Source organism: Anopheles coluzzii, chromosome 2 (genome assembly GCF_943734685.1).
Source record: "Anopheles coluzzii chromosome 2, AcolN3, whole genome shotgun sequence".
Classification (NCBI taxonomy): Eukaryota; Metazoa; Arthropoda; class Insecta; order Diptera; family Culicidae; genus Anopheles; species Anopheles coluzzii.
In genome coordinates, this window is record NC_064670.1 from 53285918 (window position 1) to 53312254 (window position 26337).

Here is a 26337-nt window from a genome sequence, read left to right on the forward strand (position 1 = left end):
AAGCCCAAGAAAAGAACAACAATCCGCCGATACATACACGATGGTCACAACAGACGATAGTATGGGAGAATTAAGCTAAGTTTTGCAACAACAAAAAATAATCAAACGATAAGCACAACGTGTAAGAAAATTTGCTTGCGTAACTAGCAACCAGCAAACACCCAGTCGATGCCTATTGGGTCTGCAATACGCGGTCACTTTGCTGTGTGAATGTTTTACTTTGTTTGCTGCCAGACCAGCCACCCAGCCGTATTATTTTTACATTCATCATGTTCGTGCGATGGCTAACTACAACGTTATGAAAGTGTGTTAAATGCTCCACAATTTGCATCTGGCCCGCGCTAATATTTATTATGTATTTTCTTACAAACTTTAATTCGTCGCTATTAAACCTTGGGAGTCTGAAACCATAGCTGAGAGGTCCGTGTAACTAACTGCCAAAATGATATTCTTCACACTGCTTCCGAATTGCTGTTCAGCCGAGAAGTTGAGAGATCCGAGAACTCAATCACGGATGCGTTACGAAGATGATAAAACAAGCACACACACACACAAAACGAACCACTTCCCAGCCCAGCGGGACGATGAACTCAGTCGATTGATGCTTTACGTTAGTGATTACTGTTCACTTACTGTTCACTCGCCGCTGCATTCTATCTATCTATCTCATCTGAGAACGATTCGCCAACCCCACTAAACTGCGGTTCGTTTCAGTCGATACTGATTATAACAAAACAATTCTAATCATATGCTTTTGAAGTCTAATGGAGAAATAGAACCACTTAAATTTAGTTAAGTTCAAACAATATGGTGTTATCGTACTCATGTAGTTTCGCTTTGTATTTATAAACAAGTTGTAAATATCATATTTTGATGAAATAATATAACTAAATAAAATAGTAATAAGTTAATGGTTCACAGCATACCCTGGCCAGTGAGGGAGTTTATTTATTAATGAGCCGTTGGTTCTGTCCAAAATAAAACGTTCCATTCGATATTTTTACCGTACGCCAACGATCGGATCTATACAAGTTAAAATTAATTGCTGCGTCTAGCAGCATACTACTGTTACGTATCACATAAATTTCCGTAAGCTTTCATTTTAACTGCTTCTAACATGCAAAACGGTACTTCCACTATATCAATTCTCATTAAAAATATGTTTCATTCCCAAATCCCCACAGTATATTAGCATTTCCCGACACCATCCAATCGTCACATTGCTTTAATGCTCCTTTTTTCTTTTTCTTCTTCCCCTGTCCCGCTTTACTGTTCCCCCCCGTGACCACCCGTGGTGCACCCGTAATCTCCCCCTTATTTTATCCATATCACAAACCTATGTTGGAAAGTTGTTGACCCTGAACCGAATGAGAAGCGCAGTAAGCAAGTCACGCAGGAAAAGAACATGCGGTAGTCCCAAAAAATCGAAAGAGGCAAAGAAGTGCAAAAACCAAACGCCGAGCGAATGGAAACGTAAAGACGGAAAGGCAAACACGAAATGAAGCCGGGACGCCACCCCGCTTATTCTTCTTTCCGTCATCGGCGGTTATGGCGGCGCATAAAACGAAGCCCTTGCCGTGTACAGCATTGTCCAGTCCCGAGCATTACTGACCATCTTACGGTGGAGGTCTTAGCATTAGCACAAGGAAGAGAGTACCCTAACACAACGTGGATCAATTTCCCTGCCCTGGGTGAGTGGTAGAGCGTGGATGTATCGAATACCAACCGACCTACCGTTAAAGTTTGTTAGTTTATCGTGTAGTTGTAATACGAGCAAGGTACGAAGAACTATCCATAGTCAATATATCAGTCATGTTATTTTGAAAATCTTTGGAAAAAAAAACATTCTTGGTTTGCTTTTTTTTAATAACACCGAAAATTGTCTTCTGATTTGGTGTATTTTCGATAACACAACACGAAGGAACGTAGAAGGAAATTATTACCTAGTTCAGCATAAACTTTCCATATTTTTTTTTTTTGCTCAACAAAGATCATTAAAGAATCGACACATGGATGGCAAACAAAAAGATCAATTTATGTTTGTAAGACTAATGACTAATGAGTATTTGAACGAACAAAACAAACACATAATTCAATTTGTAAAGTTGTAAACGATATCAGATAAGTTATTTATAACACTTTTCAATAATTATAACATATCCTGTTTATAGCATGAAGCTTCAAGAATCGTAGATGATCCGAACAAATCCTCTAGCACCTGCTTTCGTTAGCTGTATATCTGCGTTTTTTCCGTTACTTTTGCTTTTTTTGATGAAAAAAGAAAAAAAAACACAATGACAAATGCTGCATCCCAACAAACCGTTGAAGCAATTTTTAGACAAATCGGAGAAGGGGTCGCAGAATGTTTAACAGCAGTTACATACGAGTGTACGAGATTGGTTCTATTTTTAATACCATCTCTTTTGGTCTGCACGCAATTCACGTCGACAATTGATGCGTTCGATCGAATTTGGAAAGAATCTGCTTTATCGAACTACCCAGGCACACCGTTTTCTAAAATAAAAGCCTTATTAATACAATTAGTTCTGATGTTTTTCAACCTTTTTTTACATTCCCCATTTCTAAATATTCAAAATACACATGTTTAAGCTTGTTTACTTACAGGAAACTTTTAATAACTTTATCTTTATTTTAATATTTGACTAGTTTAACAACTTTGTACATTCATTTCGTATCTTATTCCACAATCTTCTTGTTGATTGTGTGTGGCATTTTTAAATATTGATAGTTTGGATTAATGTTCTTTTTATCATTTCCAAATTAAAAAACACCTATTTGGAGTTTACAGATACATCGGACACCAAGATGTAGAATAAATCCTGCAGTAGTTTTTTGTATGCTTTACGATTGGAAAATGCCATAATTGAACAGTTCAGAACCCAAGGATGGTCACCAATGACAATATGACATTATTTATGATAAAGTATAGCAAACATTGCTGATTTCAATTCAATAAGTAATCCATCAAATCCGACAACCGTCAGTCAAGCAAGCTGTTAATTCTAGTACAAATATTACAGTACCTCATTGCGAAATCAATATTGCTCGAATCTTTCACGTATAATTGGCGTCTTGTGGACGAGCAAACATTAAATGTAATTTTTTGATTGTCTCCTTATCAATTCGATTCATCGAAGCAAGAGCAGCTATAATTATTGTAGGTGTGCATACGCCACAATGACTAAAACATTCGTCACTCGTCAAAAACGTTTGAGTAAAACTATGACTGGGCCGGTCTAGTGGTACAGTCATAAACTCGAACGACTTAACAACATGCCCGTCATGGGTTCAAGCCCCGAATAGACCGTGCCCCCATACGTAGGACTGACTATCCTGCTATGGTAACAATAAGTCACTGAAAGCCAAGCTCACTTCACCTCACCAGTAGGTACAGGCAGGCCTTGACCAACAGCGGTTGTTGTGCCAAAGAAGAAGAAAACTATGACTAACGCATTAGGATTTTCTATGCATGTACGTCTATATATGGTTTATGACGACACAAAACAAAGATGAAAATCTAAACTTGCAGTGCCTATCAAAACAAAACCAATTTACCAATATTTATCTCGCCCAATAATTGAATGAAATGTTGTATTTGACAATTTTAACATTGTACTGAAAAATCACAGTATTTTCCTCAGCGAAATCTTTCGCGGCTAATATTAAATTAGTATTGTATAGTTCTGTACTCCAGGGGCCTTCAAACATTTCAGAACTGGTCAAATTTTCTGATATTCAAATCAATTTATAATCTTGGGTTAATAAAACAATATTGTGTACGTAAAAATAGTAAAAAAAAAAAACAAAAACTATCATCTCTAAGGTATTAGCAGACTATTACACCGAAAATTCCCTACTTATTATAGTTTGGAGATCCCCGGTGTTGTACCCCATATCCTTTTCTGATTTTCCCGCAAAAAAAAAATCGAACCCCTTACTTACCTCCGACACGGTACATGTTGGTTGTCATAGTTGTTGTTTATTTAGCCGTTTTTTCGTAAAAAATGTAAAAATTTCTCCCACACACTGAAGCGCCTTAAAAAGGCGCTTAGCAACTAAAATCCTACTGGAGCACCGTGGATCCAATTTTTCCGCCGAAAATATAGCAAGTTCACTTTTTAACGGTTTCTCGTCTCTTTTGCACAATTTTTTCGGCAATTGCAATTGCGGATGCTCTTCCGGTTCTGCGTCCTTTCTAAACACACCTTTGCAGGAAGAGAAAAAATAACACTCACTAGAGCGCGAAGATTTTGAGTGAATCAAACCAGCACACGCACACAGCGGCGCCAAACTTTCCACCTCCAATTTCCCTCCTTTTCACTGTTGCTTTCACGAACATAAACAATGCACCTTCCTACTCGGCCTCTTCACCGTGCGGTGAAAATCGCACACAACACTCTCACTAGCGCACAGGCACGCACGCGGGACGAACACTTTGCAACGACACACTCCCGCCCACAACGATAAGCCCTTTTTGGTAGCGCCCCTTCTATCTGATCGCTCTCCTTTTAGCCGTACTTAATTTACACTGCAAGTGAACCCCGAAAATGGCGCCTCCTGGCAATTCCTTCTTCAACACAGCGCCAACAGCAAACCAAGCGTTACCTCAAACGAGACGAGACACACAAAAAACCCTCACACATACACACGCACGCGCACGTATCGGTAGCTCAACGTAGAGACACACTCACAAACACTTCCTACGCGTCCGTCGTGCTTTTTGCTTCTCTACTTTTTCTTTTCGCTTTCGCTGCTGCTTGTTGACAATTGGTGACGTTTTTTTCTCTGCCAGCATAGGGGTATGAGGAAAGCTTTTATGCTGCACAAAGCATCCGCAGACACCTGTGTTCTAGATTCCGTAGCAATCGGAAGCTTTGCAGCAGCAGCTGCAGCAGTTTGATTTTCACAACCCAAAGTTAACTCACTGTAGTGACGTCAACAACTGTGTCCCGCATCACGCAGCGAACAGTTGATCGTCTGGGTGCGTTTTTATCCCGATTACTGTGCACTCAAACGGGACCTGTCCCAAACAAATTCCCAGCCGTCTCCCGTTTCAATGTCCTTCATGAGCACTGCTGCTTTCTGAAATAAAAGGAATGAAATAAGTTAATTTTTTCATTTTTTCTCTTTTCACGCGTATTCGTGAATTGCCCCACTCCTCCTTAATCAATCATAATATTTGATGAATACACAGATTAAGCTGCACACAGCACACCGTTACCAAAAGTCTGAAGTTAATCAAACCCCATTTCCAATCGCCAGTTCAGGTGTACCCAACCCACATAATATTAGTCATTTTTATGATCACCTTAAAAATGCAAATATTTGTTCATGTAACTGTGGGGAAGAATATTAACCAAAATCTGCGGGGAACGAAAGTGGTGATAACATTTCTTTTCCGTCAAACTTTGCGTGTACATTCCCTTACGACGCATCCTCTTTCCTGCTTAGTTCCACTCAGGATACTTTTTCTACCCGTACCTTTGGGTAACATTTTCTTGCTTTTCTTTCTTTTGCTCTGCTCCCTACACGTCCATAAACCCTAGTAGGCATCGCGCGACCGGTGGACGCGCATCGAGAATGACATACACATTCATACACACACGCGCGCGCACACATCCACACACAACATGCATAGCAAACCAGCGCGGCGAGTGCAAAAATGAAACACCAAAGGGCAAAACCGGATAACGGTGATAACTGGAATAGTCTTCGAGATGACATTCTTCGTATTCTTTGCCTCGCACACAACCACACATACGCTTTTGCGTGTTCTCTAGGGGCTGTAGCAAAATCATGAAGTTAGCCGAGACACATTGTACACATTTTAGCACACATCCACCAACCAACTTGCATAAAAAAAAGGTTGCGCTTATCATCAAGCTTCTTTTTCGCTTCTTGTTTTCTTGTTTTCATCCCCATAAGCACATAACCTATGCACGCTCGTATCGTCACCGCCCGCACTGGACCAACACTGGACTGCCCCGATCGGCCGATTAATTTCTCGCGACATATTCCGCACACACCACATCCAGAGCGCATTGCACTATTTATTGAACCTTGCTCTTCATGCGTGCATAACTGTCGCGCGTCTGTGTGTATTTGTGTATGGGTACAGCGTGTGCACGAATTGGAGCCCTCGCTCTGGTTTCAAGAAAGTTAAAAAGAGCCCATGTATACTGCACAACCCCACACAGCCAACCGAAGAAGACCGGCCGACAGTTGCGCGATAAGGGATTTTTTAAGGTTACGTTTTGCTGCTCGCTTTGCTGCCCTTGTCTAGTCTTCGCATCTGCTAATCATCCGTTTCCTCGCTTCCTGCTTTCTCGCTGATCGTTGGCTTGTGTGTGGCTTTTTTTTCTTTTCCGTCGACTTTTCTTCCTCGCACTCTGTTTCGCTTTCACACGCTGCTCCGCTATTATATCCATTGCCATACCGACTACACAGGATTGGAAGGGGGCGATCACTAAAAAAACCATAGCTACACTTGAAACAACGCGTACGCACGCACTTGCCTGCTATGTCGCGCGCTGCTCTCTTTTGCAGAGCGCACACCATCGTCTTCTCATTACCGCCGCTGACGATGGCGGCTCACTGAGAGCACAAAATTGCACAGAACCTGACTAAAAAAAACAACTACTATCGACGATCCCGCCGTCAATGTGTTGAGAATCAGCCAACCGAAACGCGACACAGAACCTTCGACTTTCCTCTTTGCGTATCCGACTGCACTCGATACTCGCCCCTTTCCCCGCAACATGGGACACATTTCTTCACGTCCCGTCTTCTGGCACATTTCCGTCTCCGTCTCCACGCTGCGCGAATTTGCGGTGAATTGATTATGCTAAGAAAATCCGTAGCATTTCCTTCAAAACCCATTATTGCGCTATCGCGATTCGCGCACACACAGATACACACACACATACCAGACACATTAACGTTATTGGGCAACCAGCAACGGGGTTTGGGACGGTTGATGCTATTTTACACGGTTGGTGGAAAGCACCAGAAATTTCATCGGATGCCCTAATGCTTTTCACACGTTATTCCTTTGTCGGACTCACTCACATCTCACCCACCGCTACGCGAAAACCAAATTCAACAAGGTAGAACAAGCCTCCAACGCGACAGTCCCCATCCTTCCTCCTCTTCCAAATCTGTTCCTCAACCCTACTCTACCGTTCATTATGATAATGCGAACCATTTGGACCGTGGCGAAAGCGTCCACCGTACCCCTCCGATTTCTCCCACATCTCAACACCAACCACGCTTACTTTCTTCGGCGAGGAATTCCGGACACACACTTCCGGCTAACGCACACCGATACATACCGTATCAACGTAGCCGGTTGATTCGCACGGTACGTAACGTCACTACCAATCGAGGAAGTCACAATAATACATATAGGCACAAGAATGAACCACGAAACGGCCGAATGAAGAAAGTTGCGGCAGAGAGGAAAAAAAAGTACCGGGTACCGTTATTTCACGCGTCCAGTCTGTCCCGCCGTCGATCGCCCGACGCACACGGTACAGTACTCGGGATATTTTACCGCTCACACTTGCCCAACAGAATCCCCGCGTACTTTTTTCTAATTGTTTTTCTGCAGCACGCACGGCAGGACGCGTCGTTCGCTTTTTCCAAGCTCCGCCATTTTGATTCACGGGTAAGGTGAAACTGGCCCAAGCAGCGGATTGCTCTGCACATGACGTTTCGGACAGAATCTTCAGTTGTTCGAACTGATTCCCAAATAACAAAACACAAATGTTCCGACAGTTTCGAACAAAAGCATTCAAATGTTCGATATTGTCCGTTTATTTTTATTACTGTCCGACGTGCCGTCTGTGTCATTAATTTTGCACACGGCATTCAAGATTATTTTAAAAACTGCTATTAAAAAAACTATCATACCAAACAAGTGAAAGAAAAAGTTCTATCAGATTAAACGTAACAGGTAAAACCACCGACAAACCGACGTGACACTTCGAACAAAATTAGCTTCAAAATTTGTCCCCTTATTTCAAATGAAAATACGTTAAACACTAGCGGCATCTCTATAATGATTCGCTTACTACACTGACACAGAGGAGAAACTTCTAAAACCCCTTTATGTTTTTCTCCCCAACTTCCAACGAAGAATACTTCTCACATAATTTGTATTGATTTGGAAACCTATCAAATGATTTTTCTGGGTATTTTGTCCAATTATTTGCATCTTGCCTAGCACTTCCTCTGCCATTTGTATTTGGAAAAGTTGTTTCCATCTAAGCAGCCTCGAACAGAGCTCATTTTGACAAAGGTGATCGCTTTCAGTGCAAATAACAGTTCTTTCGTGTGGGACAATTTTGTAACGCAAGTGTCACGTCGGTTTGTCGGTGGTAAAACTGCTCAAACAGCGACAAAGTGCTTTTTTTCTTATATATTTCTTCTTTTCTCTCTTTGGATGCACGAACCATATGCCAGGCATAGCACTCTCATATAGTCCGAGCTAACTGTAAGCCCACAGGTCTGAAGTCTCCAAACACTTGCGAACCTGCAGAGCAGCCCGCGATGATTTTATAAATGATTTAAAAAAAAGTTTTTTTGTTTAACTATTTCAACCAATTTTTTAATTTTTAAGACAAAAATCAAGCTTTAACAATAGAAAGCTGACCCTCAACAACGTCATTTGTGAAGAATGTTACGCACGAGCAGAAAAGTTTGAAGACCTCAGCCAAAAGTAAGTAAGAACATCTTAGTCCAGCTTATGACCATTTGATGTGCCCAAATAAGAACAAGTTTTTTGTCTGATTTTCTTTTTATTTATCGGTTGATAATAATTGTAATTTACTTATATCGATAGCTATAAAATTGACGGAAAAAGAAATACTGTACAACTATTACTTCTGTGCCTAAATGAACAAGCTTTTTTTATAATTTCCACGTATGTTCTCACCGCTAGAGTCTGTTTCTCTTTACAAATCTTCCAATTGTGTATTACAAATGTGTGCTCCGCTCCTAATTCCGCCGTCTCGCAGATGTGCTGAGTAATTCGCCTACGATATCGATGCAGGTGCTTCGATCGTTCCGAGCAAGTGCACTGCCCCTACCGGGAGGACCAGCAGTTTGACCAGAGCCAGTCCGATTCACACATCATGCAACGAATTGAATTGCAGCATTGGAAATAACTGACTTAAATAACATATTAATGCAATTCTCCGAGGAAATGAGCTCATTACCTAACTAAGCGTCCAATAACTTAGAATCGAAGAGCGAGACTTCGAATTAAAAGAAAGAAAAAAAAAACAAACAAACAAAATAATAATCAAATCCTAATGAAATCTTACAGTTCCGTTCAGTGTCGATCAATTGTCTTTACATGCTTTTCTTCTTCAAGCGTTTGCGCTTGCGTTTCCTCTTCTTTTGTGTTACGCAGGAAGCGCTCCATCTCTTGGAACCATTTATTTACCATCTTTAAGCATACGTGACTGTTTGTATGTTGAGTTGCGTGAATCAAAACAGCATATTTTAGCTAAATTAGCGATCAAAGAGGGAAACATAAATAATTTAGGTTTAATAATGAACCGGGATTACTCTTCAACTTGAGCTGAGTTGAGCTGAGATGTATGAAAACAAACTATTTCGTACTATTTTGATTACTTCGTATTTTGTGTTCTTTTCGCTACACAAACTGTTTCAATCCCATGTTCGGTTTCCGAGCAACATTCTATACGATCATATGACACGCTTCTACTCTTTCTGTCTGCTAATGATTTATGATATTTATGGAAGAATGTATGCTGTTTTGTTCCCACTGTATATGCTACTCCCCATAATATGTGTTTCTGTTGTGTTCGTACTGTTTTGTCCCCTCTTTTACTGATTTGATCTTGTACTGTGGAGTTCCTGTTCATTCGACATAAAACACTGTTTCATTTTTTCCGTACCATCATTATTGATGCTTTCTTGTTCCACGTTTCGTTTGTTCCATCTTCACTCTGCCTCTCGGAATACAATACATTTACACATGCGTTCTTATGCGTTAAACTAAATCATATATTTATAATAATATAGTTAATATTTATATATGACATTTTACTGTAAATCTTTATAGTAACTTTTACTCCAAATATATAGCAATATATTGTAGATTTTTACAAAAAAAGGAAATCTTTCAGTTTTCTGTTTTGTTGGTTTTGTTCTGTTTGTTCCACGTACAAATATTTGCTTCTTAGCGTCTAATTAATTTCTCTTCGTCATTCTTTACACTTAAATATATGTGTTTTCCTTTTCCGCCACGTTTACACGTTTTTTTTTCTTAATGGATTTGTTTTTCAAGTATTCTACACACATTTTTTCTTATCCGTTTTTTTTTTCCTTACACCATAGATTAAGCTTTGCTTTTGCACCATATACCGGCGCAGGCCACATTTCAGCAGTTTCCAATCAGTCCCACAACGATACAAGGTAGTAATAATATCTACACTAAAAGCCCACCTCGACAATACATCAACATTTCGCTGCCAACGAGTAAAACCACATTTGTGAAACCGTTTTGCCAGGAGCCCAACCTGTGGCCGGGTCCTTTTGTTTTTTTGTTATTTTTTTTTGTTCAGCCCATTTAGTTTTTCCATGACCAAAAAGAGGCCAATTTTATCCTCTTGCTTATTTTTTCATTTTCGCTGGGTCGGTTTGTTTGCTATTTTTAGGTTGTTTAATTACGCACTTTTGATTCGTTGTGTTTTGGAGCTTTTTTGCCACATTAGTATTACTCACTTACTTTCCAGTTGCATATAAATTGGGCGCATATACTTTTCGTTCAGTAGCTGATTCGTCGTATTCCAGTCTATGTTGCGTAGTTTCTAAATAAATAAGATAAATTAACAAATGCGCAACTCGCATCCGGAAATGCAAACCGGCGATGGTACGCTGTGTGTCCCCTTAGATATCGTTAAACCGGTAGTTGTTGCCAGCAGAAAATTACATTTCAGTTGTTCTATTATGTTGTTTGTTTGTTTTTGTTCAGTTAATTACTTGCACATACTGTATTCATAATGCTGACCGACTAAATCGTTTCAAAACCCGAGCAAAAGCGAGCTACAATCTATACAAATAGCCGAGAGAGAGTATAAGGAATAGAGAGATCCTTAAAAGCGACAAATATTAGTACAGCTGCAGCCATGTCACAAAATTAATCTCACCCTCTTCTATTGAAGTTGTGTGTTCTTGTATGTTTTGCGTATGTCATTTGTACAAAAGAGAAAACAAAAAAAAATCTTGTCCATTTGTACGATGACGAGGAGTTTTAAAAACACTTCTATTGGAATGTGCGGTAGAGTCCTGACGTTTTCGTTGTCTTCAAACGTTTGTTTCGTTAAAAATGCATATTTAATTACAAGAAGCTTAACGCTACTGTCCCGTTTCACACCCGATGAGTTCCCGATGGATAATATTAGCTGACTGATAGAATATGAAATCTATAGTTGATCGAAACCTTCTTTGCCTGAATCGTGCGCCACTGCCGTACGTGTCGTTTCTTCGAAACGCATCGTTCGTTCATCTTGATCTCTCTTCACGCCAACAATGTTCACGCGTTCAAACGATTGATCGCGAAGATTTGTTAGTTGGTGAGAGATCGAGTTGAAAGAACGAATAAAATCAATTGTAAAACCATTGAGATCGCATCCCCATCTAATCCGGATGTACCAGGTTTCATTTCATCTCGTTCCACGTGTATCCAACTTTTGGCACCTACATCTCCATTAATCATCGAGTTTTTACTTTTTTTCTACTTTAACTGTGTTACTATAACTGTTGGTCAATGAATGAAGAGCATCAGGTGATTATAATTTAAATTGCTGAACAATGTTTCTGAAGTATACTGAAGTTATTTTGCTCATGCTTAAATTTAGTCTCATTCTGTGTCAATGGTATAAAGACTGGCGCTAGCCAGTTCAATTGACACACACTGAGAGTAAATAGAAGCACCATAAGTAAAACAAAAATGTTTAACGAACGACTTTTACTACAGATTGGTCTGACGATGCTCAAAACTTTAGGGAATTAGTATCCTTCTGAATATCATAAGAGCAATCAGTAATATGAAAAAAGGGATTTTAACAATACCAAACAGAATCATGTTCATACATCGGCCAACAAATTAGCGTATAAAACATGATAATATTGTGTATTGGTTGACGAAAACAAAAGAACGAATTTATAACAATTTCACACTCACATTGTGTGAAAAGAATACCTGATTGATCATGAAAAAGAAATTTAAATTCCTTGTTATTTGCTGAAAACTGATTAAAACACTATCCAAAGCTCCAGAAAATATTGATTCTGTCCATTCATCGACCGAAATTACGTTTGGCGCCTGTTTAAAAACTGTTTCAAAAATTCTCGCTCAATTATCGTTTTACCTGTCGTAAAAACGTCACGACAGTTACCATTTGCAATAAGTTAATATGTTCGGTGACATTTTTCTATCATTTTCTCCAAAGTTCTGTTCTGAATATAACTTGTTTTGTATCGATTGTTTCAATGCTCGGTATGTATGTATATCCAGTAGCTTAGTTTTCTGAGTTTAGTTTATGTAGTTGGTTTGTTTGTTTGTTTGTTTGTTTGTTTTGTTTTCATTTTCATCCAAGGCACGCATTATGTTTTTGTTACTAGATTTTGTTCATTGTTCACGTCTGCAAGAGGTTAAATTTTGTTTATCAAACTTTTGACGATTCTAATGCCGTAAAAATGTTTTCATCTCCGGGTTTACATTTCTCTTTCGCTTAAGGACAATACAATAAGCATATCAATGCCTCTCTCTCTCTATTAAACTTTGGACACGTGATTGTATATAAATGTGTTTGTAAAGTTTTGTATATATAGTATTCAATGTACTCGTTTCTGAATCGCAAATAGTTCTATAATAAACTGTCGCCCCCCATCAAAGTGGTTGTATAAAAATAGCGAAAAATATTTCCTCTATCTTTGTTCGATATCTGGTTTCTTCTGTATGTGTATGTGGGTGTGTATTTATTTGTTTTAGTATCATGAATATCTCTCTATATGCGCTGTTTTGTCTCTTCCAATCCTCGTTTGTATGGTGTAAATAGTGCACACGCTAAATATTCTACAATTTATTTGTTTCAGTCTGTAGCAAAAGACAAGGAGCATGGAACAAAATACATTTCTGATTTTTGTTTCATATGTCTAACAACAATAGCATCTACCCACATAGCAGAGTTTTTGTTATGTTTTCTCACGCACTGTCCAAGACTAAAATAAAATCATTTTCATTACGCTCAATTTCGTTTTTGCTCTTGTTATTTGCTACGTGAGATTCCAGTTCACCATGATAAAACTACTGCTTGATGGAAAAGTGTGCGCACCACTTTCACTTTAACCAGCTTGTCGTTCTCATTCACCTTTTGTTCTGCAATATCGTTTATATTTTCACTTCAAACACATGTATCACTAACATCAAATGCATATACACCGGAAAAGCCCTTGATAGCGCAAAGTGTTGCACATTATAGACAGACCATTACAATATCATCAATAGCCGTTTGAACATGATGCGCTGAGCAAATTAAAGTATAGCTTGAAACAACGCTGGAACATTGAAACATGACACAATTTGTCATCTTTGCCAAGATTACTGATTCAAATAATTAATACTCGAATCTGACCAATTTTTAAATTATTATCCAGAGCATACTTCAACACAAGTACAAGGACACAAAACCCACGGAGCTATGAGACTCCATTTGCTATAAATATCAGACACGTCTATGTCGAAAGCAATAAACAAAATATCCAACTAAAGAAACAAGTCATTCAAAGATAAATATATTTAAAATTGAATAAAGCGAAAAACTGGTCAAGTTTATGGAAAAAAGCCTTTTTCATGGCCAAAATAATAAGCCAAAAAAACTTCTCATTTTCCAACGGTTTACATTGTTCCTACAGTTGAAGCCCTTCTCTTTGTTTTGTTGTTTTTCTTAATGTTTCAAAACAACAAATATGATTATACACGTAAAATAGACAGTACATGCAAACCCAATGATATTTGTTTCATGTGATTGAGTATGCCAACATACACACACACACACCCACCAGCGACCAAACACGGGCGTTTAAATGTTACTTAGCAAAAATAGTATGTCTCTATGCAGTTGATTCCTTTCCAGTGTTTCTTTTTTTGTTTACAAAATGTTCTCTCTATTTCTCTTCACTTGCTCCATGCTCTACCATGCATGGTGCTAAGTCTTTCTGTACGGTAGCACAAAATAAGGACAAGCCTAAGGTTTGTCTGAAAAGTTGCTGTTATAATTTATGCCGTTTTCTTAAAACTAGTGGCTCGCGATTCTCGTGCTGCTTTCATTCCTAACCAAAAGTTTATCGGTAGGTAATACCTGCCACAAAATGAATAATCACAGCGACTCCATTACATTCATTTTGGACCCAACATTACGTGATATACCCCACCTTCTTTGTTGTCCTTGTGCCCGTTTTCTACTGATGTTTTGGTCAACTTGCTTCTTAAGCAAGTGAACAAGAAGTCGTCAGATCTTTTGTACGATCTACGCAACAAAAGAATTCAGATCACTTGCGGCTGTACCTTCTGCTGTTGCTGCTGCTACTGTTGCTGCTGCTGCTGTTATTTGTTATTCGCCTTTGGCTGATGTTGATTTTTTCCTAGTGTTTGGACAGGTTTAATGGAACGTCTGCAAATTTGTATAAAAATAAACGAAAATTAGATTACGTATTAAACATAAACAAAAGCTATGTTAGAAACAAAAAAACTGAATTGATTGAGAAAATATCGAAGCTTTAACGAATAGGTTTGAACGCCACAAAAACAAAAGCTGCTCAGCAAACAGGGTAAAATGAACAAACTATTAAAAACAAAACACCACAAAACTCCACAGACGCATTCGATTTGGGAATTGATAAGGAAGTATGTAAAGATGTTAGTAATTTCTTAATCTTACATGATGATCGCAGTCCTTCATTGCACTCACCATTGCTGGTCTCATCTTTGGCGGTTGCCGACGCTATCCCCGATACTGCAGCAGTCGAACGAGCGGAATGGTCGGGATGATGTTGATATCCGACAGCATCTGTAGGCCAACTCGATCCACTCGGTGACGTAAACGCACTACCACCGTTGATGATATCGCGCGAGGATGAGGAAAGTGCCGTGACGCTATAGTTGAGGGCTGCTGTTGAGCTAGGTGTGGCTAGGATGGAATGTTGTAGTCGTTGCGATTCTGCAGGATCCGTGATTGACGATCCAGATGCGGGCTGTGGTGGCGGTGGTGGTGGAGAGGGTGGACTCCGATCAATAAGACGTCGATCAGCTGAGGAGATGTTTGGCGCGACGGATGAAGGTGGCGGGGCTTGATGATGCGGTTGTATCATGTGCGGTGGACCGTGCGGTGCCACCCCCGGTAGCCCTGGGTAGTGCATCCAAAGCGGCGTGCGATATGCAGCCATTGTGGCCGCAGTGTACATTTGCTGGTAGTACGTAAGTGTCGCGGGATGGAATGGAACGGAAGAGGTAGCAGCGGCTACGGCTGCAGCATTCATCAAAGAAGATGAGGAGGGCGCGCCCAACTGAGCGGCTTGATACAGGGGGTAGAAAGCATTCGGCACAGGATGGTGCGCTGTTGGCGATGCAATTACCGTGTTCGGTCTTATTACTCCGGCGGGCGAGGAGGGCGTTGTGCCGTAGTGGTTTAAAGAAGCCCCATCAACCGAGTCCGACCCTTCTGGGTGGAGATCTTTTTTGTGTGAAGAGCTGGAAGCGTTCGAGTTGGAACGCTCGCGCGATGGTGAGGAGGAAGAAGGTGAATGCCCACCGGAAAAGGGCTGTCGTAAGGCGGCCGTCTTTTTCGGAACCGTTCGTATGGTAGAGCCTGGCGACGTGCCAGTCGTAAGCGAGGCCATGGCAGACGTTGGTGTGGAAGCGTGGCTCGTTGTTACGCCACCGCCACCACTACTTGGAGATGCACGGGGCGATGAGGACGTACCGGCAGTACGATTATGATGCTGCGATCCCAATGGTGGCGGAGGTGACAGTTGAGTTCCACGGCCAAAGTTTAATGGTGACGCGCGAGAATAATGCTGCGGTGACCCATTGCTGGTAGGAGGGGAATGTCCTTGACTGCTGCTTCCACCAAGCTGGTAACCAGGCCGGTAGGAAATTGCCGATCGTGCACCTCCCGTTGCTGCACCAGATCCAGAATATGGTGGTGTGGTCGCTGAATCGTTCGTACTCGGTGAAGGGGAAAAACGGGAAGACGAAGGTGCAGACGAGTAGCTACTTGGGCTGCCACCGTACGGGTGCTGTCGGTAGCGTGAAAATCCGCCTGATGAAGCAGAACCCGGCGTATGATGAAGCCCATGATGTGAATGTTGCGCAGATGTATGCGACTGCTGTTGCTGTTGGTGCTGATGCTGATGCTGCGGCTGCTGATGATGATGATGCTCAGGACTAGGACTGAGGTCTGGGGAACGGATCGTATTAGCACACGGATCCACGCTGCTCCCTCCGGAGGTAACCCCAGGAGATGCTGCAGTGCCACTCCCTCCACCGTAGCTAGGGGACCGTTTCTTGGCGCCATATCCGTACCGAGTAGATCCAAGCTGGCCCTGATAATGTGCGTGATTGATGGATTCCGCCATTATCGGAGATTTGGAGCCAACGGCTAACGGTTCCTTCCCCAAGTACAGTGATCCCTGATACTGGTGGTGTGGTGACAGTGGATGCTGCGGATGGTGATAGAGATGATGACTAGCTGTTGATGTGACCGACGCCACCGATACGTCCGTTTTGCGTTGCATCGCATCAGAGGGGGAGAAGTTCGCAGAGGACGATGTTTCACCGCTACTGCTTGTGTTGTGCCCCAGCAGTGACGTTATGCTATAACTGCTAAATGGTCTTGATACAGGAGCCGGAACTGGAGGAGCAGTATTCGTTACAGGAGATATGCCACTTCCAGCTCCATTAATTGGCTGTTTTCCACCGGTCCCGGTTGTACCGTTAGCAATAGATCCAGAACCGTTAAGGTGTCCGTTTGTTTTGCTGTTACTGCTGCTGCTGTTGCTGCTGCTATTACTGCCACTGCTGGCGCCACCATTCAGCGGACTTCCCGTACCATTCGTGGTCAGTGTCGTCAGGGGCGTTGCAGTTGTTGCCGTCACAATGACAGGCGTACCTGCAGCAGACCCTGCCTTCGGACGAGATCTTTTGGTGCTGCTCGTGCCACTGCTACCAGCATCGTCCAGTGAAACCTTCTCCAGCTCCCGCAAGATTCTTTTGCGTGGAGAAACATGCTGCGAAGCGGCCGAACTGGCAAACACAGAGCTGCGAAAACTTGTCGAGCTAGTACTGTTCCCCCGTTCTGCTATTGTTCCGAGACGAAACGGGCCAATTGCTGTACCTGCTCCAGCAGAAGCTCCCGGGGCGTTGATGGACTTTGTCTGCTGGTGCTCGACCAGTGTTTTAATGATTGAAGCTAGATCCTTTCCCTCGGGACGCTTGCAACGGGAAGGTCTACAATGTGTGCCCCCGTTTGCTGGCGGATGATGACCATTGCTTTGCTTGTGATCATCATCCTCCACCATGGGCCCATCCTGCTTTGTGCCTTTCCGCTTCTTTACATTGTTTTCACCCGCTGCCGTCGTCTCCTCAGATGTGTCCATCGGTGTAGTGCCATTGCACTTATCCCGAAGATTCTCGGTGATTTCACCATCTTCTTGCCCAGTTGCCGATTGTGCCTCCTTGTGATCGGAATCATCCTTCTTGGCATTTCCATTTTCCACTGTTGTTGTTTTTTGCGCTTGAGGCTTTGATTTAATTTCCAGTGGAAGATGGGAGTCGTAAGGACGGCGTCGTTTGCGCCGACACCATGACCGGCGATCGTGCGTAAGATGACCACGTGCTTTTAGCGGGCGAAAGTAGTAAAGCGAAAGCTCCTTCGAAATGTTCGGACGAGGATTCGCCTGCTTCCAGCAATGATCCCGCTGCCAGGGCGAAGACTGGATGGAGCTGTTGTCATCTGAAACTGCAAGAGAAGGATATTAAAAGAATGTTATATTTGTTGTTAAAATTATGTTATATTGGTTGTTAAATTGCTTCTAGTATGAATAGTATTATCAATACTTACAGCTGAGTGAAGTAGAACTTTCATGCTTATGAAAGTTGGCACTGGTAGAGGAAACGGTCGGTGGCCAATAGGTTTTACGCGGAACCGAAATCCAGCTGGTTTTTTCACCCTCTCGTGCACGGGCAAGTTCCAGGATGAATTTTCCGTCTGTAAAAAGAGATTCCAAAATGAATAACTTACCAAAAACCATAACATTGTTAATTCGCGCGACTGTTAAGTTCAATATTGAGTTGTTTTTACCACCTTCCTACCACAAGGAAATTTATAAAGCACATGAGTAACCGCTAGTTGCCATATGTTTACTTTAGAGCAATGCGTTGGAGATCCTTGTTAATGCAATTTAATGTGTCAGTCGGATGTGTGTACATACGTTTGGGCCACAGTAAGTAAAAAAGAAGTTTCAACAATCGCTCGATCGCGAACTAGTACGCGTACGCGTACGCAAACCGTATCACACTTGATCTGTAACATTCACCCATCACGCGATCATGCGGCAGCGAACCGAAACCGGCAAACAGTACAGAGCGAACGCATCTACTTAAGGAATGTGCTTTCCCGTGGAACAAAAGAAGCTGCACGTTCCGTTCATTTTCAGCCGTGACGTGAAGGTGGTTGGTTAGTTTGAGAAGAAGAAAAAACAACAAGCATATTTCACCTCCTAAGCACTTGTTGTGTCGCTTTTAGAGTGTGTATCGCCTTTCTCTATTGTTTTTCCGCCCTCAAGCGCAAACGGCGCGATCATGTGTTATTGTTTTTCAGCCCCGTACTGTGCCCGTATTTGAGTGTGTGTGGCTGTGCTGCACGCAAACGATTTACTATGATTTCACCAGCAAGAACTAGCAATGGCTTTTCCTCAACATTACTCACTCTATTAAGAAGCTTTTTGTCCTTTCTATCGCTCATTCGCCAAGCGAAACAATGGCGGGTGCAGGGAAGGTAGAGAGAAATCAAAACTCCACAAAAAGAAACCATTTTGATCAAAGATTTAACAAAAAAAACACCTTATTCCCGAGCAAGCGCAAACTGAATGTAACAATCTCCAATACGACATCTGAAAAATAAGCCTAGCCCAACGTATCTCTGCACGCCCTCTACTTCTATGCAGCATTATGTTGAGTACTGGTTCGCTGCTGCAGTACACATACAAGCTCGGTAATGTAGCACAATAATAGACCGTGGAGTGGGTTTGGCCGATTGTTTAGCGAAAGAAGAGATATTTTAACGGGACAGTGTGCTGTGGCGCTGAAAATAAGAGATGACAGAAAATTAGCCCAAGTCAAAAGGGCCATGCTGCTGCTGCTACTACTGCTTTCCACTACAGTTGTGCCCCGATGACTGCCGAAGCGACGTCTGTTGATTGCATCGCATTACTTTCCTCGCAGACTACGCAAGCCCTTAGGGTCTGTCAACTAACTGGTCGCCGTTAGTCAGTTTGGTTATGGATGACACAAATGCGATAGAAGCCAATGTTCCAAGCTTTTGAAGAAACTAATGTACTTTTAGTTTAGTTGCATAGTATAAAGTTCGTGCAACTGTCCGTAAGCTTATTTAAGTAAAGCTTACAGCATCATGATATAATAACGAACGAAGACAAACCACGACTCGGTTGTTGGGAAATTGTACACTGATCCGTACGGATATGTTCATCATTTGAGCCTCACTGCAGAATATATGACTTAGCTAGTGGCAATATTTTACAACCATAGTGTGGGAAAGCCAGGCGCAATTCACATCGGATTCATTTAAATCCATTCCACTCGATTAAGGAACAAGCTTCGCATTATCTCGTCCACTAATGCGTTTTATTACGCCCAAAAAAAAACTTCAAATTAGAGAAATCACGTGGAAGAGAATGAAGAATAGACACACGCACACACACACAGTCTACACTGTGGCCACACAATTCGTGGGAGACACTCTTCCGGTTAGTTGATACGGATTGAAAGAAGGCAGTCCACCACCATACGGTTCTTCTCCATGCAGGCCAGAACTTCTCGTCCAGTACCGTTGATGAATCGTAGGAGTATAAAAAGGCACTTGCCAACATTGGAGAGACACCCGCGATCAAGATATACGCCTGCTTTAAACGGTGGAAAGAAGTGAGATGATCAAATCATATAATCATCGCCATCGTCGTAAGTCGTCCTCGTCGTCGTAGTCGTCGTCATCATCATCATCATCTGCCCACACCCAAAATGGCCCCCAGCAGCACCGTTCGGGTTCGAGCGTTTCGGGGAAGCGTTTGATTGGGTTAACACCAGCCAACGAATTTCTCTCCCGATTAATGGGAATGTTACAGATCTTCCCGTGCGGAGGAGGCTTCAGCGCGCTCGTTTACTTTTTCTTTCATGAATGCTTATTTAACTTAGTCGATGTTTCTGCAGCTTTATGGCGAATAATACGATCATTGAATGAGTGCCTTCAGGCTACTAGATAGTTTTTCTTCTTCAACCATTTGCAGTCGGTTGGATTAATTCTTGAATGAAACGATGTAGGATAGAGGGTCGACTGTATGTTCACTTTCAATCAACACTACAAGCAACTTATAGGCAAAGATGTTCTATCGAGTTATCGAATTATGGAATGATATGATAGGAATAGGTTTAGGATGTGTTGTTTTGCGTGTCCTTTACTCGTAGTGTTACTGATTAACTTGACTATCGTAAACAACGTTGTATTGGGAACCGTTATTAAGCTTCATAGGAATGCTTTTAGTGCAAGAGGTTGGCATTATTGATTTGTTAAATTTAAGCTTAATCTTACCGCGCTAGATCGGTCATATATCAAAAAGGAATCTCTATATTAGTCATGATGCGCAAATTCAACGAGATTTCAAATACCTTTACCTATACCTTTTCTTCGGCGCTTCACTATTACATTAAAAAACTAGAAGGTTACCTATTCTACCGTAGCGTTAGTTGATAAGACAATTTTACTTAATAATCACAGTAAAAAGCTTGTAAAGACCGCAATCTGATACTTTTATTAGACAGGGCTGATTATAAATATTTTTAAAATACAAAAAACGCCATTCATATGGCACTTGACATCAAATCATCAGCCAAATCAGAAAAATTGTAAAATGAGGAAATCCCCGTAAATCCGTAACCGCATGCGTTGAGTATCTCTTAAACCGGGAGACGACGGTGAATGCCTTAAAGCCAGCGCTAGTTACTTTTATGCTAATTACTAAGGATATATTTGATTGAAAATGCTGACCAATTAACACAAGCTCGTGGGTGAGCAAATCGCATTAATCAATTTACAAACGCTGCTACCATGCACCACTCATAATTTGCCAACAAAAACATTACGCATTGCCACAACAAAAAAAACTGTTTGTGAGCTGAAAAGTGGTGCGAGGTTAGAGATGTTTGCCTGCTTACTTTGCTGTAAAAGTAGGCACAGGATAAAGCTTTAACTGTCTGCATGGCAGCGCACCACAGCTGAACACCGGCCAGCATCTGCTTGTTTGCCGTCATCATCATCATCATCATCATCATCACCGTCATTATCGTCAATCGTCATCTCAGCGACGCGATCGAGCCATCTCGCCCTGTGTGGAATGGATGGTGTGCGCTGTTGACAGTAGCGCAGGACAGACAGAAAGGTAAAAGAAGAAAGCACCGCTCCACGCCCGAGTGACAGACCGGGACAAAGCATAACCAGAGCATTCGCCTAAAAGCCGGCCACCAGCCTACGCGCGCGCGAAGAGATCGTTTGCTGTACATCGTTGCACTGCGCAGGGGAAGGGCGGGGATGGCTTTTGAACGAACGTGTGTGTTGCCGCCGTTGCTGCTGCCCCTGCCTGCTGCTGTCCCGCGCTGTTTGGGTTTGTTAGACCGATTCCGCTTTCTCTCTCTCCTCTCCATGCCGGTACTGCTCGCACCCATTCACCCATCTCCCTTCTTCCCGCGCGGCTTTATCGTGCGGGGCGCGCGCGAGCACACACATATGCAGGCGAACGGTGGTGGCTCGTGCCTAAACGCCTTTAGTTGTGCGCACGTGCCCTTTTGCGGTCGCGAGAAGAGCAACATAAGCAACTTTAGCTGCAGCGCGAAAGGAAACGGCAAATGGGCTGAAAGCGTTCCTACATTATACATTCTCAAAGAGGCACGGGTGCGATTTTACTACCAACCTCCCCACCAGCACACACATATACACTACGGCGACGCCGTTACCATAGCAGTAACCCCTGCCCCTCCTCACACCCCACGACGTACCCACGAAGCACGTATATTCCTTCCTCTCTCCTTTCGTACCGTTTCGTATGGACTGTTGGTGAATGGAATCTTTCGGGCTGTGTGCGGTAGCATTAGATTTAATCCCGCCACGCATAAGCATAAGCAAGCACAGTAATGTGCGGAATATTTGTCCGTTTGATGTATTATTCGCTTTTCGAAACGTACAGGATCTTCATCTTGAAAAGGGACTTGATAATATATCTTTCATTTTTGCCATCCTTTGCCGGCATACAGCATGATCGCTTTTTAAATTATGTGTTTGTATTGTTTTGTACGAAGTTCTGTTTTTGCGCACCACATTGAAATAATCAACAAAAAATTAACAAATCCAGGTAGGGGTGTTATTCTACATGTGCCAATATTCAACTATGCCGCTTTGTTAAAAAAGAAAACATTATTAGAAACAATTAGTGGCAAACATAAGATAAATCACTGCCGCGAATAGGTTGACAGATGCAGCTAGGATAGCAATAAAAGCACTCTGGTATTATATTCACCTGTATGAATTACCAAAGGAGAGATATAGATGTCATAAGTATGGATGGTTAATTCGATCGATGCGTCTACAAGATCGTAAAAAATCAACTCCCAACAGGATCGTCGTCACGCGTAGCAAAGGCCTTAATCTGACTGCGCCAAGTTACTAGCTCGGTATAACGTTTCGAAAGACCATATAGAACGACATGCCCGCCTAGGTCGCTGCGCCAAAATGAAGATGCATGCAAGGATTAACATGAACGTTACGATATAAAAAAATGTAATCATATGATCGTTGGTTGCATAATCCTGAAGAGGAGGATATTTTTGAGGAGCTATGGCACAGAAAACATCCCCCCCAGCCTCGACGGCTGGCGTGAAGAGACACATCCTAAAAACTACGACCAACAAAACAGTAGGGTGACAAATAGGCATAGAAAATGAGCCTACTACCGCAGAGAGAGAGTGATAGAAAGAGAAAGAGAGAGCGCCGCTAGTGTAGATGGATGGATGGGGATGAACAAGACAATAAAGCGAGCACGCGTCCCTTGTAAAAAGCAAGGCGTAGGTAATGAAAACATCAACAATAAGTTTACTTTCCCTCACTGCCGCCGCCCCAACCAACGCCAACAGGGGCGCACTCTGTGCGTTTCGTCGTCTCTTTCGCGCACCAAGGAAAATCTGTTCCGCTTTCTCTCTATTACCACCGCTTAAGTAGTGTAGTACCACCGGCCAAATGGTACTGGGTACGCGTGTTCCCTTGCATAGGCACGTTCCACGGAGCAGCATATAGCAGCAGTGTGCCCTTACCGGTCTAGTGCCTTTTACGAACCCCGGCCACCCCTTTTCCGTTCTCCGTCCATTCAAACACAGCGCCTTTGAAAGCAGCATAACCCTCCTCCTCCTGTGTGTGACCACGCGCACAGAGCATTGATTACACACGCTTACTACTCGCACACACAAACACACACACACATATGTCATATTCATTTTATATACGTGCTCTGTTCGTTTCCACCCGTTCATTTCCCTCGGACAAGCAGCGGGTAGGGGGGGTGAGGGAAGGGTAGAACCTTTAGTGCAAACACCAAACGCGCGCGCGTGTCACAATCATTACGACACACCCACACCCGCCGATTGCTCCCACAAACGGCACCCCTCGTCCAGCTTCGCTGCACAAACACAGTAAGTCATCTCATTCGTTTTAGCTGACATCTGCATTTTCCTTTCTCTTTCTTTCTTCTTTCTCTCTCTCTCTCTCTTTCTCTCTCTTTCTCTCTTTTTATCTTGCTCTGTTACCACTATTAAGCATGCATGCGCTGTCGGAATGTTCGACCACGACCTGTCTTTTTGACGGTAGCGGTTGGTACACATTGCTATTCCTCTTGTTTGAGAACCAGACGCTAAAACGCTAATAGATTACTCCCCGTAGTAGTTTGCATAAACCAACATTCTGCAGACTATCCCGTGCGTTGTACACAACACCAAAGGGCGTGTTTGCCACCCAAACCTATTTCTTATCCGCACACTAGACCATTCTGAGGCGGAGACGATCGCGATTTTATTCTCCTAAATAATATTTTAATCATAGTTGTTAAAATAATGCGCTGCCTAACTTTATGCATGCTTGCTACACACTCACACACACTCACACACATACAAAATGCACCCAATTCCGCTGCACCGTACCATCATTGTGTTTCGTTCGTTCCTTCCCGCTCACACCGATGATCGCCTACAAGCGGGTGCATGTTCTTCTGTCTCGCTTTCGCCCCAATTTCCCAACGTATTTCCCACCAGCAAACGTGCCGCACCGCACTCTACAAAACAGCACTACCATTACTGCATTTACGCACACACACACACTCACACACACACGCTCGCTTGCATATATCCATCAAATATCAGCGCGCGCGCCTACTGTGAACGAAGAGGAAACGGGTGTATGTTCCCTTCGATACCGGATGGAAAAAAAGAAGCAGAACCAAAACCGACGCGTCGTTCGCACCGACCCCGCCGTCCGGCCGTCCCATTTCACCGGCCGGCTCTTCCTCCGACCACTGCACCAACACATTCTGGAAGCCCTTTTCAGAACGTTTCCCCCGGCATTTCCGGTACCGGCGCGTCTGTTTTCGTGCTGAAGCATTGCATGTGTCCTTTTCGTGCACCCCTTTTTGGTCGAGCATGGTCTAGGTTTGTTGCCTTCCCTTTCACAAGCTACAGCACAACACTTGGCCCTTGTGCTCTGAGTGTGATGTGTGTATGTGTTTGTGTGTTTGTGTGTTTGTGTGTGTGTGTGTGTGTGGGTAGTAAGTTCGTTCCGGAGGGTGAGGGTTTGTTTTCTTCAACATCTTTCACGCTCTTCCTCTCTCGCTCGCTGGCTCCTTCTATCTCTCTCGCTCAACCACACACACATACACGCACGCACGCTCCACAAATGATCCCTCCAATATCTCTGCTTCGTACATTTCCCTACGCGGCACACGACAAAAACACCAAATATGCGGCAGATGGCCAAGCACCTTTTTTCCTCCATATTTTTTTCGCTCTTCCTCCCTTGTTCAAATCTAGTTCTCTTTCGCGTGTTGTTTTTTGTTTGCTGTCTTGTGCCCCAAAAGAGAAGAGAAAAGAAACCAAACCATTTTTTGAAGAAAAAAAACATAAAATAAAAATGTTCCCCTTTCAAGGTGCTATTTTGCGGTGTACGTGCGGTGTGAAAACAGAGATTAATGTGCAAATTGCAATACGTCGTATAGTACCTTCGAATAGTCAGCATCTAGCAGCGCATACATTGCGCAGACACATTAACAATAGCTTAAACAACGAATGTTTCCATTTCATATTGTACGAATGAAGGAAACCATAACCATCATAAAGAAACTTCAAACTAACCTTCAGTTACATGATCCTCGAGCAAGAAACAGGTGCAGCATAGTTTGTTTGCTGTAGTTTGCACTGAATTGAAGCATAAGGCGTGCGGACACTTACAGTGTTTCAATCGCGAATATGTTGGGGCAGTCCTCCACTGTACAAGAGTCAGCAAAAAACTAGCAACAACGCCATGATTGCCACCACGTCACCTGCACCAGACTGCTATATGGTTTTTGTTATTCTCAACTTCTGAGAACGATTTCAACGTAGGAAAAGCGGGGTAAAATGGGCATGTGGGGCAAAATGGGCACCCTCTATTTAAGCATTATTTCACTACAAAGATACATTCCAATGCTCAAAATGTATTCATTAGAGTGTTCTGTGAACACCATGTAAGTTACATAACCCTTACATAACAAATAACCAAGAAAAATGTTAAATAAGATTTAGTAGCATATTGATGTAATTTTTGCCACTTCGAAAATAAGCTTAAACCAATGTCACAGGGATGCATGGAAGTTTTACATGATATATTTTCAAAGATATGATATTTCTACACAATTTGTCTC

General features: G+C 42.4%; 2 protein-coding genes across 13 annotated transcripts in view; both read right to left on the reverse strand.

Moving 5' to 3' along the window:
- Positions 1–7697, reverse strand: part of LOC120947939 (metastasis-associated protein MTA1) — a 34738-nt gene extending 27041 nt beyond the window's left edge. The window contains exons 1-3 of one of the 9 annotated variants that reach the window (XM_040363787.2): positions 7353–7694; positions 4947–5103; positions 3964–4226 (exon numbers count right to left, since the gene is read on the reverse strand). In XM_040363787.2, the coding sequence (XP_040219721.2) occupies positions 3964–3991 (28 nt within the window). In that variant the 5' untranslated portion in view covers positions 3992–4226; positions 4947–5103; positions 7353–7694. Of the gene's footprint in view, positions 1–3963; positions 5104–7295 lie in introns of all 9 variants that reach the window. The other 8 variants (XM_049608052.1, XM_040363788.2, XM_040363785.2 and 5 more) reach the window with 8 other exon arrangements.
- A 2928-nt stretch (positions 7698–10625) lies between these two features.
- LOC120961732 (protein hairless) overlaps positions 10626–26337 on the reverse strand; it is a 33696-nt gene continuing 17984 nt past the window's right edge. For all 4 annotated transcript variants that reach the window (XM_040385737.2, XM_040385734.2, XM_040385733.2 and 1 more), the window contains exons 4-6: positions 18177–18323; positions 15027–18074; positions 10626–14729 (exon numbers count right to left, since the gene is read on the reverse strand). In XM_040385737.2, coding sequence (XP_040241671.2) covers positions 14701–14729; positions 15027–18074; positions 18177–18323 — 3224 coding nt within the window. In that variant the 3' untranslated portion in view covers positions 10626–14700. The remainder of the gene's footprint in view (positions 14730–15026; positions 18075–18176; positions 18324–26337) is intronic.